The sequence below is a fragment of the Charadrius vociferus genome, unplaced genomic scaffold (assembly GCF_000708025.1).
Source record: "Charadrius vociferus isolate BGI_N301 unplaced genomic scaffold, ASM70802v2 scaffold225, whole genome shotgun sequence".
Lineage (NCBI taxonomy): Eukaryota > Metazoa > Chordata > Aves > Charadriiformes > Charadriidae > Charadrius > Charadrius vociferus.
This window is the reverse complement of record NW_009648638.1, coordinates 631103-644494: the sequence shown is the minus strand read 5'-3', so window position 1 is coordinate 644494 and position 13392 is coordinate 631103. Positions and strand designations below refer to the sequence as shown.

General features: G+C 51.5%; 1 protein-coding gene across 1 annotated transcript in view; it reads right to left on the bottom strand.

Annotated features, from left to right (window-relative positions):
• Positions 1-5609: 5609 nt before the first annotated feature.
• The window catches only part of CHD6 (chromodomain helicase DNA binding protein 6), a 49342-nt gene continuing 41559 nt past the window's right edge, over positions 5610-13392 (bottom strand). Inside the window, exons 33-37 of the mRNA XM_009886338.1 lie at positions 12786-13232; positions 11914-12105; positions 10053-10172; positions 8894-8998; positions 5610-6869 (exon numbers count right to left, since the gene is read on the bottom strand). Of these exons, the coding sequence (XP_009884640.1) occupies positions 5979-6869; positions 8894-8998; positions 10053-10172; positions 11914-12105; positions 12786-13232 (1755 nt within the window). The 3' untranslated portion in view covers positions 5610-5978. The remainder of the gene's footprint in view (positions 6870-8893; positions 8999-10052; positions 10173-11913; positions 12106-12785; positions 13233-13392) is intronic.

The window sequence follows — 13392 nt, the reverse complement described above, 5'->3', positions numbered from 1 at the left end:
AGGAGGGGCTTTCACGGGACTCGGAGCCCGCAGAGGTGGCGGCAGCGCAGAGGGGATGGCCCCACCCCCCGGCGATGGCGGATGATGCTTTAACCACCATCTTGTGGCCCATTTGGGGCCAGCTCCGGCTGCCGCAGGCGTTCTGCCCCGTCCAGGCCGCCGGGAGGTTGTGGGACCGAGACCACGCGGCGCGAGGCCGGAGCAAGCCCGGGTGGGGGCTGAGCCCACGGCCCTGCTCGTGGGAACCCGGAGGGGTGGGAAGGGCGGAGGTGAGCTCCCAAGGAACTGCGCAGGGGCACTGCCCCGGCAGCTTCTCGCCTGCCCCGAGTTCTGGTCTGACGCACTCTGGGGTTTAGTTTCTTTTAAAATGTTCTCTTGCAAAGCCCCGGGGTGGTGCGGTGGGAAGCCTGGGGCTGGTGGAGCCTCGCCAGGGATCGGCTCCACTCGGTGCTTTCAGAATGTTACTGCCCCTAAAGCCAGCTCTCATCCAACACTCAAATGTGTTTGTACTGTACAAAGATTGCTGTAAGAGCAAGGAAAAGTGACTGCTGTGGGAATGCAGGAAATGCATTTAATTGCTGATAATTCGGCTACACAGTCAGAGTGCTATGGTTGTATTTATTCCCGGTCGTATTTATTCCCTCAGGAGGGACCCGAGCTTTGCTTTTTGTCCATCTGTTCCTCTGTTAGAAATCACTGCCCTTTTCCTTGGGGGAGGGGGGAAGCAGTCACTGTGGGGTTTTCCTTTAAAAAAATGTGTTTTGTCTTTCTAAGTGGCACAGGCTGTTCCTGTAAAATGTCTGCTTTTGCTCCAACATGTCCCATGAAAAATGTAACAGCCAAATGCTGGGCAGGAGCCAACGGAGGTGGGCAGACCCACTGCAGCACATCCGCCGCCGCTCCTGCTCCCCGCCATCGCTTGCCTGTTGCCGCTATTCCTTGAAACCCCCCCCCGCTCTTGCAGGAACCCACGAGGGTTTCAGCGGGACTGGGACTGAACTCCCAGCTAAACCCACAACGTCACATCCCCATCCAGACTGTAGGCAAACGCGAGCAACTTCAAATCCCTCTGCAGGGCTAACAAGGCGAGACTGGGGAGTGGGACTCATTTTCTACTGGGCTGGCGATCTTGCATTGTTTTATGCCTTTTGAGGTGAAACCTGGACTCTCCAGGCATCAGTGCTGTCTCGGCACTGCACCGATGGCCTTGAGCCACCCCTGGATGCACCGTGAAACTGCAAACGCCCCAAAAGCCACAGCAGGAGGCAGAGGGTGGTGCTCCCTGGGTATGCAGGCTGTGAAGGGCTACGCTGATAGCTGCAAGGGGAAATGAAGGATAAGCTGGGTTTCTCTTACCACTGATTTTCCAGAGATGCTGCTCTGCTGGCTGCTGGGCCAGCGCTGGCTGGTGACCATGGGCTGCTGTGCGCTAGCACACGTGGTGCGAAGCACTTGGGGGACCACGAATGGTGCTTCTGCCCGTTCGGTGAAGTGCTTGGTAGTGCTTTACAGTTGTAAAAACTAATGAAAATTAGTGGTCTCTCGTGACTCAGCCGGTGCTCCGCAGCCCTGGAGCTGAAGTGGCTCCTGACAAGGTGGAAAATACAAATGCACTGAAAAGGTCGTTTTATTTGATACAAACCAAATGTCATTAGAGGAATTGCCCTCTGCTCACTGCCAACTGAGACCGCGGACTCAAAATCCTTGTGTGTAGCTCTGTTAAGGCACCAGAGCTGTGATGTCTGCCCTTAGGGCAGGTAGCACTGAGGGAAATCCTTAACGACGTTTTTTTGACCAGAGAATGACACATCCTCTCTTAAACGCCCGATGATTCCGTGTTGTCTCCGATAAAAGTCAGGCAGGACAGGAGTGCCGAGATGAGCAGCGGCAGGGTGTGTTACCTGCCACGTGCCGGGAAAGGGCACCTGTACCCTGAGAAACAAAACCCAAAGAGAAGCGGTGCCCGCCCCCGCCCCGTCCACAGCCCCCGGATCCACTCCCTTCCCTCTAGACAGCGAAAAGCGAACACACCTCCTCGGATGAAACGGAACACGCCGCGGCTGCCACCGACTGCAGAGCCCGAACGGCAGCACAAAGGCTTCTCCATGGCCCGAGGGGCTGCCGGGCTCCTGCGGATCCTTCCGGCAAATATTCTGCGTTAACGGTGCTGGGGTGGAAGGCTGCAGTGGCCGAAGCCAGAATTTAAAGGGAGACTCGGGAACTGGAAATTCATTGCTTTCCCTCCTCTGCCCCTGTCCACGCGGTGCCTGACGCCTTTCCTGCCCGGTGCTTTCCTGTTTCTCCCCAAATAAACGCAGCAACAAAATGCCAAAGGACCACGTGTTCATGCGGGGGCAGGGGGAGCAAGCAAAACCCCTTGGTTTACTCTGTGCCTTTTCTCCTGCACCTTAAAGAAATTATTTAGCTTTTCCTGTGCATCTGTTTATTCATTTGAAAAACTGAATTTATACCTTTTCTAAAGCATTAGATCCTTACACGGAGATTTATGACAAGCATTAATTTGGCACCTTATTTGCCTTTTACAAGGCTGCAATGGAGGCGTCGAGTGTCTCAGCAAGAGGAACTGAACGCCTCTTCTGCTGGGAGGTGCCGCGTGAGTGCCAGGGACTGTCACTGGTACGGGGGGTGTCATGACTGGTGTCTGGCCCATCCTTCGGGTGATGCGGGTTGGCAGAGAGCAGAGAGCCCCTGCGCACTGCTGCCTGCTTAAACTGCCCATGGAGGTTGGGCTGCTCCAGCAGTCCTCCAGCCCACCTGGGACGGTAGGTTAACCCAGGCAGCAGGGCGAGTTAACCCAGACGGGATGGCAGGTTAAACCACACAGCACGGCAGGTTAACCCACACAGGACAGCGAGTTAACCCACATGGCATGGCGAGTTAACCAACGCGTCAAGGCAGGTTACCCCCGTGGCATGGCGAGTTAACTCACACAGCACGGTGAGTTAACCCCCACGGCACAGCAAGTTAACCCACACAGCACGGCAAGTTAACTGCCATGGCACAGTGAGTTAACCCCCTCGGCAGGGCGCGTTAACCCCTGTAGCACGGCGAGTTAACCCCCTCGGCAGGGCGCGTTCACCCCGGGGGGACGGCGAGTTAAGCCAGGCAGCGCCAGGTGCAAGAGGTGCTGGCTGCAGCGGGCGTCCACCCGGCCGGAGGCTGGTGAGGCGGCCGCCGCAGCGCTCCCCGGAGTAATGCACAGCTCACAGTGCAGGAGCAGCTGCCCTACGGGAGGGAGAAGTCCGCCAGGTTCGACAGCTTCTCAACGGATTTGTGCTGAGAAAAAGGCAAGTAACGTTTATCACTGAGTCAGGTGAATTAAACATTCACATATATTTGCTGAAAAAAATTATATACATCTGTAGCAAGGCTCTGCCAAGTCTGAAAGATAAGCATCATCTAGTCACTAAATTAAAAAAATAAAAATCTGACTTTTAAATCTTTTTCTTTTTATCCATGTTCAAGAGCACAGACAGTTTATTTCGTTAGCACATTTGGTGAAGAATGTATGTTTGTGTGAGCAGCCATGAAACCGGGTGAAAATTTGGCATTTGTTTTGGATATGATGGAAAATAAGAAGCAGCCACTTACGCCTTACAGTCTAAATAATCCACAGCGTATATCGAGTTGCAAAAGGGTCACAAAGTAGCAGTCAAAGAGAAGCCTAAACACCCAGAGACGTAGCATACATGTCTGATAAGGAAGAACGAGGTATAGAGCATGCTGGCTAATTAAATAAATTCCACTTTAAACCCTGTTCCTTACGCGTATAACCCTGGAAAAACCATCCTGTAACAAGAAATGGACTCTCAAGCGATTGCTGTATCCATTCACAGTAAGGCTTGGAAGATATATGAAGTTTTATAGCATTTGTATTTTAAGGATTTAGGGCAAGTACATGTTCTTCTACTGAATAAAAAGAAAGTTAGTACTTAAAAGGTTCAAAAATATATCAATCGTGATTTTTTTTTTTACATAAATAAATTATATTGATTTTGGATTTAACAGCTGAAAAAACCCTTTCTGCTTCCACTGGAGGCAAAACTGAACAAAATGTTAGTTAAATAGAGATAGCAGCATTTCTAAGAAATCTGTCGATAGTGATACAGTATCTATGCTACAAGGATGTTATTAAATAGAACACATTTAATTATCGGGGTGGGAGGGTTGCATTATGATTGGTTACATACTCAAAAAAAAAAATCATCCAATCCAGTACACTGGAAATAAATTCCGTGAAAATATAAACCAAATGCTTTTTAGACCATGGGTAACAGACTTCTTTGAGATGCTAATTTTAACATGTACATAATTTATAATCCCAAATGTATAAAAGACAATGACAAAAAGCATCATAAATAAATAATGCAAACTGAAATAGTTATGTCAAAACATTTGGACCATCTGATAAATTAGCAAAACTGTAACAGAAAATAAGTAAAAAATACAGTAAATTGTGACAACCAAATGTGAAACCGATGACTAGGACGCTCCCAACTCCCTCACCAGCCTGCCTTTCATCTCACTGCTGCACCACCCTGGGTTTATTTCAAGTCTCAAACCATGAGCTGCAAGTAAGAACAAGCCCAAGTGAAAGAAAAAAATTAAACAAGGAGTGTGGGAAGAAGGACTAAGAGGAGTTGCCTGTGGAGGTGTCTCAGTACCCGGAGCTGTGGGGGGCTGACAGCATTACAGCCTGTCCATTGAAAATGCAGACGTTGAAATCATTTGCCAAAGGGGTGGGACTCAGAAATACTGTTCAACAACAAACGGAATGGAAAGAAGCCAAGGTCATCTCTTCACAGTCTAGAAAAGAAGAAACTAAAGCTTTGAAAGTCTCAGCGGTCCTTCTCAGAGGACTCCCCAAACAGGAAAGCCGGCCTACGTCTCTCCCGTTTGCTGAAAGGACGTCACTTCTGGGGTAAGGGGTGGGAAATGTAACAACTCAAAAAGCCTCAGTGTTCATGTAAGAGCATTAAAATCAGTGTGGCCTGTTCACGGCTGGAAAAAAAATACCTTTACAGCACTTCTAATGCCATAGATGAGAACTAACGCCATAGAGGAGAACTGAAGACTAGCAGAATGATGAAGAAACTGGTAGCTACGGGTACAGTAATCCCAAAAAAGTCATGCAAGATGTGCAAAACCTTTCCAGCTCAAGCTGAAAAGTTCTGATAACAACTGAGGAAAGGGCAACTAAACTCCACTTAACATAAAACCAAACTTTGGGTTTTGAAGAATACAAAAGAATGTCTACGTCATATTTTCACTCGCTGCAGTTTGTCTCCAGACCTTTGAGGTGGGGGTGATAAAGAAATTATATCACTACCAGTTATGCTTTTTCCTTTCAAAGAAATGAATATATGCATTTTCAATCATTAGTTATATACTTCTGTCTATACTACTATTCTAGTAACCATGATAAAATAGGGAAATACTTTAAATCAAAAATACACATTAGCACTTACTATAGCTGTGCTTTTTACCCCCAAATACAGGCTTTTTCGCTCAGTGTCACTGTAGACAGAAATACCCTTGCCTGCGTGTAGACCAAGAGGTAAAGACTTTACTTTTGCTCGTTTTCTTTTTTTTTTTTTGCTGCTTTTTCTTCTCAACGGAGTGAGCAATTTGAGGGGGTGACCGAGTACTGGATTTGCTATCGTCAGCTGGGATGAACGACTGGAAAAACAGAACGAGAATTCGCTGCCTCCCATACTAGCTAGACAACACTGTTTATCTAATAAAGTGGCAAGACCCTGCAACTATTAACATGTAGTATGTCACCAGAGTTTTTTTTTCTGACAGGGAATTAGGTAGATAATATTACTCATGGAAACACAGGTTTATGAAGGCGAGCGGGGTGGGAGGGTAAGTAACAAAGAGTTTATGGGATAAGAAACTCACAAGCCACAATCTTTTTGTGTTTTTTTTTTTTTTTTCCCAATGAAACAAAAGTTCTAATTGGTATCGCGAGCCGCTTCGCGCTCCTCCTCTGCTGGTCCGTCCTGCTCTTTCTCTGCCGACAAAGGCGGTGTTTGCTCTGTACAGTTTTGACTGTTTGCAGCTTCTTTTTCCGGCAGCGAGACAGTTTCTGGCTCCGGGTTTGCCGATTCCCCTTTTGCCTTCTTTCTCTTCCGCTTCTGGCTTTCCAGGTTCGCTGCCTCCGAGTGTCTGGTTTGCTGTATGCCGGGCAGCGCCATGCCAATGCCAGGGGAAAGAAACATCGAGGGATAGATCAGTCCAGGAGACATCCCTGGGATAAGAAACGGGTTAAAAGCTACAGGACTACTGGTAGTTATTGCGGATTCTGTCTGATTAGAAAACGAACTAGGACCAGGCTTATCTTCCGAGAGAGTTTCTTTTTTCACATCCTGGCTACTCTGTTTATCCTCAGTAGCTTTCTCTGCGTTGGCTGTACCGCTTTTCGTTGTGCTTGTTAACGAAGTCGGAGCAGTCGCAGTACAAGTAGTTGTCATGGGGGGGTTGAGGAGTCCTCCAACGCCGAACATCTGCGGTACAGTAGCCATGCCCGGAAGCATCATGGGCAACATACTCAGGGTGCTTTTCACATCCTCGCCAGTGGGCACTGCTGCAAATCCAGCAGGAAACCCAACCAGCCCCGTCAGGGGGATCCCTTGCATGTTTCTCATGTTCTGAAGTCCTACTAGATCCATCCCAGCAATCAGTCCGTTCATGAACAATGGTCCCATTCCAGAAGAAGAATCTGCTACAACGCCGGGGCCTTTAATGAGTTCGCTTCGGGGCCTTCTCCCCCTCCGGCGGGGCCCCACGTCTCGGAGCACAGGCTCCGTTAGGATGCGATTGAATTTGCTTTCCGGTAAGTAGCCCTGAAAATGAAACACACACAACAGAAAACATCTGACAGTTATTACTGCATCAAGGGAATTTGGCTTTTCTGTGCTCGCATCTGCATCCCAGATGGTGTCAGCACAGAAATGTTCGCCTACATGGTATGGAATTTGAGAGGTACGCACAACTTTTCCCCAAGGGATGCTGCCAAATGCAAAACACCCTCGCTCTGCCCTGGCATGATACTGCAGCGTCAACGTGCACAGAGAGGAAAGGAGGAGGCACATTTTCACCCCACGTTTCACCCGTGCCCTCAGCATCGGCTGGCCACAACACCAGAAGCACCGCGGCAGCTCTGTGTCGGACACCAACTTCCCAGACTCCCTTCCCAGCTTTAACCGTGGCTTCAGCAACAAGTGAAAAATCATGTCTTTTAGATCTGAAGGGCCAAATTTTCAATGCTCTGCAGGACAGCAAAGCTGCATGGGATGACACACAGAGAGTGGACATGCTGTCTGAGGAGCTCCCAGCTAGAGCTTTGCTGAGATGCCAGGAAGGTTCCTCTGAGCACTCAGATACGGGACCAAAACCCAGCGGCCACAGCTGGGTGAGACTCTCCGGTTACACAGAGCAGTGCAGGGGGTCCACAGAGGGGGTCCACTCCATCTTTCAGCATCCTCATCACAGACTTTTAAACGCTTCCCTTTGTGGCTCCCTTGAGTTTCAATATCGCCGCTCTTTCAACTGTTCCCAATAATATTTTTAGGTAGCAAAAGTATTTCCCCTTGACACCTGCAGTGCCGCAACTTGAATCAAATGTCCCTGACAGTCTGCACAGCACAGCCACTGCCCAAAGAGGGAGGATCTTCTGCTCTGCTCCCACTGGCATGTGGGAAAACCTGCATGGGCCCATGACCACGCCTGGGCTCTGCGGGGCAGCCGACCCCACGCTCCCGCCTGCCCAAGCGCCCGGAGCACCCAGATGTCCCTCCGCATGCACGTGCCAGGACAGATGCGCACTTGCCAAAAGCAAAGTGCTGATGGGGCTCGGGGGTGCGAATGCTATCGGGCATGCAGCCGCCGAACCCGGGCACGTGAGCGGGTGCCGTGGCAGTGGCCAGGCACACAGCTATTCTTACCGGCAAAGAGACCCTCCCCTGCAAACGAAGGTATGGAAAAGCTGCCAGCTCACATGGGTGCTGGCCGCCCAGACAGGGCGCTGATGCCAGCCCAGACATGGAGCTGTTCCCTGGGGAGCAGGACAGACCATGCCAGATCTCCAGCACTAATCAACAGCAAATCTGAGAGCAGCACAAACCTCTAAGCCAATTGATTCCCCCTCTAGCCCCCTGCAAGGGCATCGCACAAACCACTGCAGCCACAAAAACAGGGAGCAGGTGAGAGGGACTGTAGGGAGAAGTTGGAAGTGGGATCTGGCAGTGCTCGTGTGCCGGAAGGGAGAGCACTCCTCCTCCGCAGGCTCTGCCACGCACCAGGGCAGGAACTGGCATGACGAAGAGGGTGAATGAATGCGGTGAGGCTTGGCTCCATCCTGCCCCTCTCCCTGCCGGTGCCTGGTGACCTGCGGGCCCTTTAGCGGGCCCAGGGCTGCACAGGCAGAGTTTGCAGGAGATGATGAAAAGACTTGGCTGAGGCTATTTTTGAAAAATTGACCTGACCCATGAGAATGCGTTTTGCCCATGCCCTGCTGTCCCGCACCCGAGGCAGATTACTGCTCCTAGGGCATTTCTCTTGCCCCTGCTATTTCTGAGCATGCCGAGGCCTTCTGGACAGTCACCTTGGGCTCCTGAGCCCTGTTCCCAGGGCACTGAGCCCCTTCTCTTCTTCCCCTGGCTGTGCCACTGAGCTGCGGCACGCGCCCAACCTCCCTCTCTGCCCCGCGAGTGCTGCCAGTGCTGCTGCCCTGCAGCTATCCCCTCCCACCGGCGCAGCTGAGCTCCTGCCTCGCAGCTCCCGAATCCTCACTGGAGAAAGGTTGTGGGGATGGGGAGGGGGAAGAAAAGATGACATGATACAGATTTCTCCAAAAGCTCTAACTTACTGAAAGCTTAACAATGTCAGCCCAGTCAGCTGCAACAGCATACTCCAAGTTTGCATCAAGCCACCTTGGCAATTCCTTCAATGCTGGTGCCGTGGCTCCCCCTAACTATAAAACACAGCAGAAGGATGACCTCTATTGCAGAAAGAGTTATGTAAAATAATACAAGAAATACGATTACACTTTCCCTAGCTGCTGGCTTTGGGCTGCAATTTGGCTGGGGCAGAGACTCATCCCTCGTTACACGTCGCCGCAGGACTCGGTGTACGCCTGCTGCCTCCAGACACACAGCTCAGGGAGAAAAGGCAAGTTCAGCCTCTGTGGCCCGTCCCATCACCCTCCCCGTGAACAAGCGAAGGGGACAGAGCTTCTATAAAAGCCATGCTCAAAACCGGACAAACCCACCAGTTCACCCAGGTCTCCAACGGCCATTGTGGGTGTAATTGAGGGAAAACAGATGTGGCTGAAACAGCCTCTTTCTGCCTCACTCTTCAGTTTTGGTTTAGGTATGATTAATGTCACCTCACCTTCTGACCTAGTGCAGTCCTGGGTGTGTTTAAGAACTGAATTTGGGAGGGAAGTATTCCTTAACATCCCTTCTCATTCAGAGAGGTGGACATCAGTGCCCTGGAGATTGAACTGCAGACACGTAAATCCACGCTCCTTGCCCAGTGAGCAAGAAAAAACCCCTCAAACCCTCCACTTCCCGCATGCCCAGCACTTGGATGGGTATTGGTATGCTCTGCCTGCACCTCATAAGGAGGAATAGAGCAAAGATATTTGCATGGCAATATTTGAATTTGTGGCATATTGCAGTGAATTCAAGGGGAACAATCCAATCCAGAACAGGAAGCACGAGCCAGGGCTGTGCTGTTGGTGGCTTTAAAGCCAAAGGCTGAATCCCTTTGCCATTGCGGGGTCTGGGTACCCTGGCAAGGGTGAACACCCAGACTTTTCTTACTTCACACAGAAAGTCACCTGTGTCGCAGGCCTGTGTCCCCTCGGGCACACACGTGTCACAGGATAGTGTACATCAGTAACATGTTCCAGAGTTTTGTCCCACCCGTAGGATTCTCTGGATTAAATCTCCCCCAGGTGAGCTCGGGACCTGCTAAGCATTTCAAGACACCGAGGGCAGAGCACACAACAGGCCTTCGCTTACCCGCCGTCCGGTACCCTTATGTACCACAGGCACCCGCTCCTCTCCCGTAAGTGAGTTAATGTCCAATTTGCTGGGGTCCTTGCAGCGCTGCCTCCTCTGCTTGGGCTTGTCTGAAAAATTCTGGAGTGCAAACAAGACAATGTTAATGAGACTAGACGGCTTAATGAGCCTGGATGGCTACAAGCCCTGCAGGAGAGTGGCACAGATGAGGTCCCGAGGGACAGAGGGTTCCTGCAGACATGGGCAGGAACAGCGGCGAGCAGCACAAGTTGGTCTCTGCCACAGGGCCAGCTCTCAAATGAGCACAATTGATTTTTGTAGGTATAAAGGGGTCTTCAGTGTACCCCACTTAGACTGGTCCAGCCCTTTCTAATTCCTCTCCAGCCCTAAAACTGTAACCGGCTGCCAGTTCACATCTGTGCATCTGTATACGGGGCGCTAACTACAACTAGGAAAGAAAGAGGGAACAGGTCTGTGTGTGCCACCTTGTGTCAGTCTGATACAGCCACCGGCTTCTCGCCAGCTCACGTGTGCTTTGTGTCGCTCCTATTTCAGCTGTTCCCAGTGCAGAGCTGCCACACCATGTTTCTTGGGGATCAGAGCCCTTCAGGACCACAATCTACCGAGTTACACTCACTGTGTGCACCAAGTCCTGGCGTCAATGTTGCCTGCAGGGATGCAGCATTATAATGAACTACTGCAGGCCCTGATTGCTGAGAGCCAAATGAAAGACCCTGGGCTTGGTCTGTCCTTTAAGGAGCTGAGCTGCTGCAGTACCCCAAAGCAGCTTTCAATCCAGCCTACCTGGAGAGAGGACACCCGCCCTGACAGAGGAGATCCTGCAGGGCTGGCCCAGGGCACTGGGGACTTGCTGGGAGCAAGAGCTTCACCAGCAGCATGGCCAGACTGGGCCAGTAAGCCCCCATGGAAGGAAAGAACGACGGAAAGGAGGGGGAAGGCACCTCCACGCCTGCTCCACTATCTGTTTCTTGCAGTGCTCCTGGGAGACCTGCCTTAGGCACAGCTGCATGTATCTCTGGACTTTGAAAAGCAAGGGCCACCCTGCCTGAGTAAACGCTGGGCTTCTCATCTTTAACAAGCTCCAAAACACTAACGGCTTGCCTGTACTCCAAGCTCCACGGAATCCCTGCCTTCAAGACCAAGGTGTCTTTTATGTATTACCACATTTCTTCCAACTCTGTTTGACAGCCTGCGCTCTGCCTACCACACGGTCTAATAGGCTAAATAAGCCGAAACCTGGAGCAAACCCACCTGTGAAACCAAGAGGTGGATGCTTATGAGGCGGCAAGAAGAATCAGACAGACTGCACCCCACCCTCCACCACTCTGCTTTCTGACACAGCCACATAACCGCAGCCTTTGCAGGCTGCAACACAGCCACTTTGGTCCAGTTTTTAAAGTGAGGAGGCTCCCTCTTGTCTGGGAACCTTATTTAATGCAACAGCACTGCCTAAAATAACCCCTGGTGAAAGGGAGCAACGCAAACAGACCTTGAGCATCCCAAATCCCTTTTCCCATTTCTCTCCCCATCCCTGGCGCTTCTGGAAAACATTGGACTAATTGTGCATTGGGCAGACAGAGGCACTGGAGCTGGAGAACGGACCCTGGGGCAGGAGGACGCAGCTCAGCAAGTACCTTTCACTGCTGTAGAGTGAATCGTGCCCACCTCCCAAACATGTGATGAACCTCCCAAACAGCCCTGATGAACACCACAAACCACGGTATAGGGAAAAAGGCTGCATTTTGAGACACTTCATGGAAGCCCTGAACTCAAGAGCAGTGCAGAAAGCCTAACACAAAGGGCAGACACACGCACACGTGCCACCAAAGGCCACCCTTACTGTGCCAAAGCCGGGAACGTCGAGTGTGTAGTCGGACTGCTGACGGAGCCAGTCGAGGAGACTCTTATTCGGGACAGCCTTCTCTGCTTGGCTGCATGCAGCTGGGACTGGCTGTGGAGTTGAGGTAGCAGCAACCGGCCCATCGGGGAGGGGACTGTTCTGGGGGGGCTGCGGCTGGTCTTCCTGAACATCCTGACAGGGAGGGAGGAAGAGCCCATCAGCAGCACGTGGTGATGCATGCACACCCAGATAAGCAAAGCTCCCAACGGAGGTCATCTGCTCCCATCACACAGGTTAATCCACATATTCCCAGTGCCTGTTGCTTAAATCACCACCCACCACCACATAACACTTCCACTCAGTCCCCAGCACTGGTGGCATGGGGGGCAGAGAGAGCTGGGAGATGCTCCTGAACTCACCTCCAAACACCCTAATCACCAGGAGGACCAACTTCCCCCCAGATCACTCCTAAAAGTGGTCTAGAGGGACTGGCCTTGCCCCCCGAGCCCCATTCTTCTTTGAGCGGATCCCAGGGAGAAAGGGTGCAGCAAGCTCTTGGCCACAGCTCCAATACAGTCAAGGACTTTTTCTCATGTTCTCTAACCCTAGACACCCCCCTGAGGTGGGACAGCTGCTTTTGATAATGCTTAGCAGGACTCAAACACTCCAGGCAGAGTGCTGCAAGCCAGAGGGAAAACTTCCCTTCCTCCCTGGAGCAGTATCTGCTCCTGCTTGCACCAGCACAAGCCAAGCTGTCCTGGAGGAGGTTCCACATTGCCATGGGCAGCAGAGCTTGCACGGGAGAGGTGGACCATGAGACAAATTGTGCTGACTCCATTGGGGCCATGTGAAAGTGGGGAGCATCAACCCACCTGCAGCCTGGTTGGAAGAGGCCTCTCCTTCAAGAAGATGAGGTCCATCCCTTCTACATTTTTTCTCCTGCCTCGTCTCCTCCTCATGGCAGCATCATCTCTTCGGAGGCTGCCATTTACAATTTGTCCCGTGACAGGATGGATTAACCCTGCCTGGAGGATGCCAGACAAGTCCATGCCCAGGGAACCCTGGAGGGTGTTCACGGTCCCCAGTTTGGGCATGTTTGTGTTCAGAGGGAAAGGAGAGGAGCTCCCCGGGGACCCGTCAGAGGCTCTGGACAAGTCCACTGCTGCGTCGCGCCAGCCATTCAGCACAATGGGTGGGTGAACATGCGTTGCTGCTAGCTGCTCCAAGCTCCTCTGTTTGGCATCTCTCTCCATCTCGAATTCATAGGGCCTCCTGTGCTTACGCTCGTCCTTTGCGAAGGCAGGGGTCAGGAAACCTTCCTGTGTGTACCAAAGCCACGGACAAGGTTATGGCTGCTCACACACTGCCCAGGGACCACAGCTCTTCAAACCAACACTGAGCTAGTGGTCAGGCTCTTCTGCCTCTCCGCAGGAGCCCTGAAGGATGTCCTTTCCCCAGGCGCATCACACCTCTCTTTCC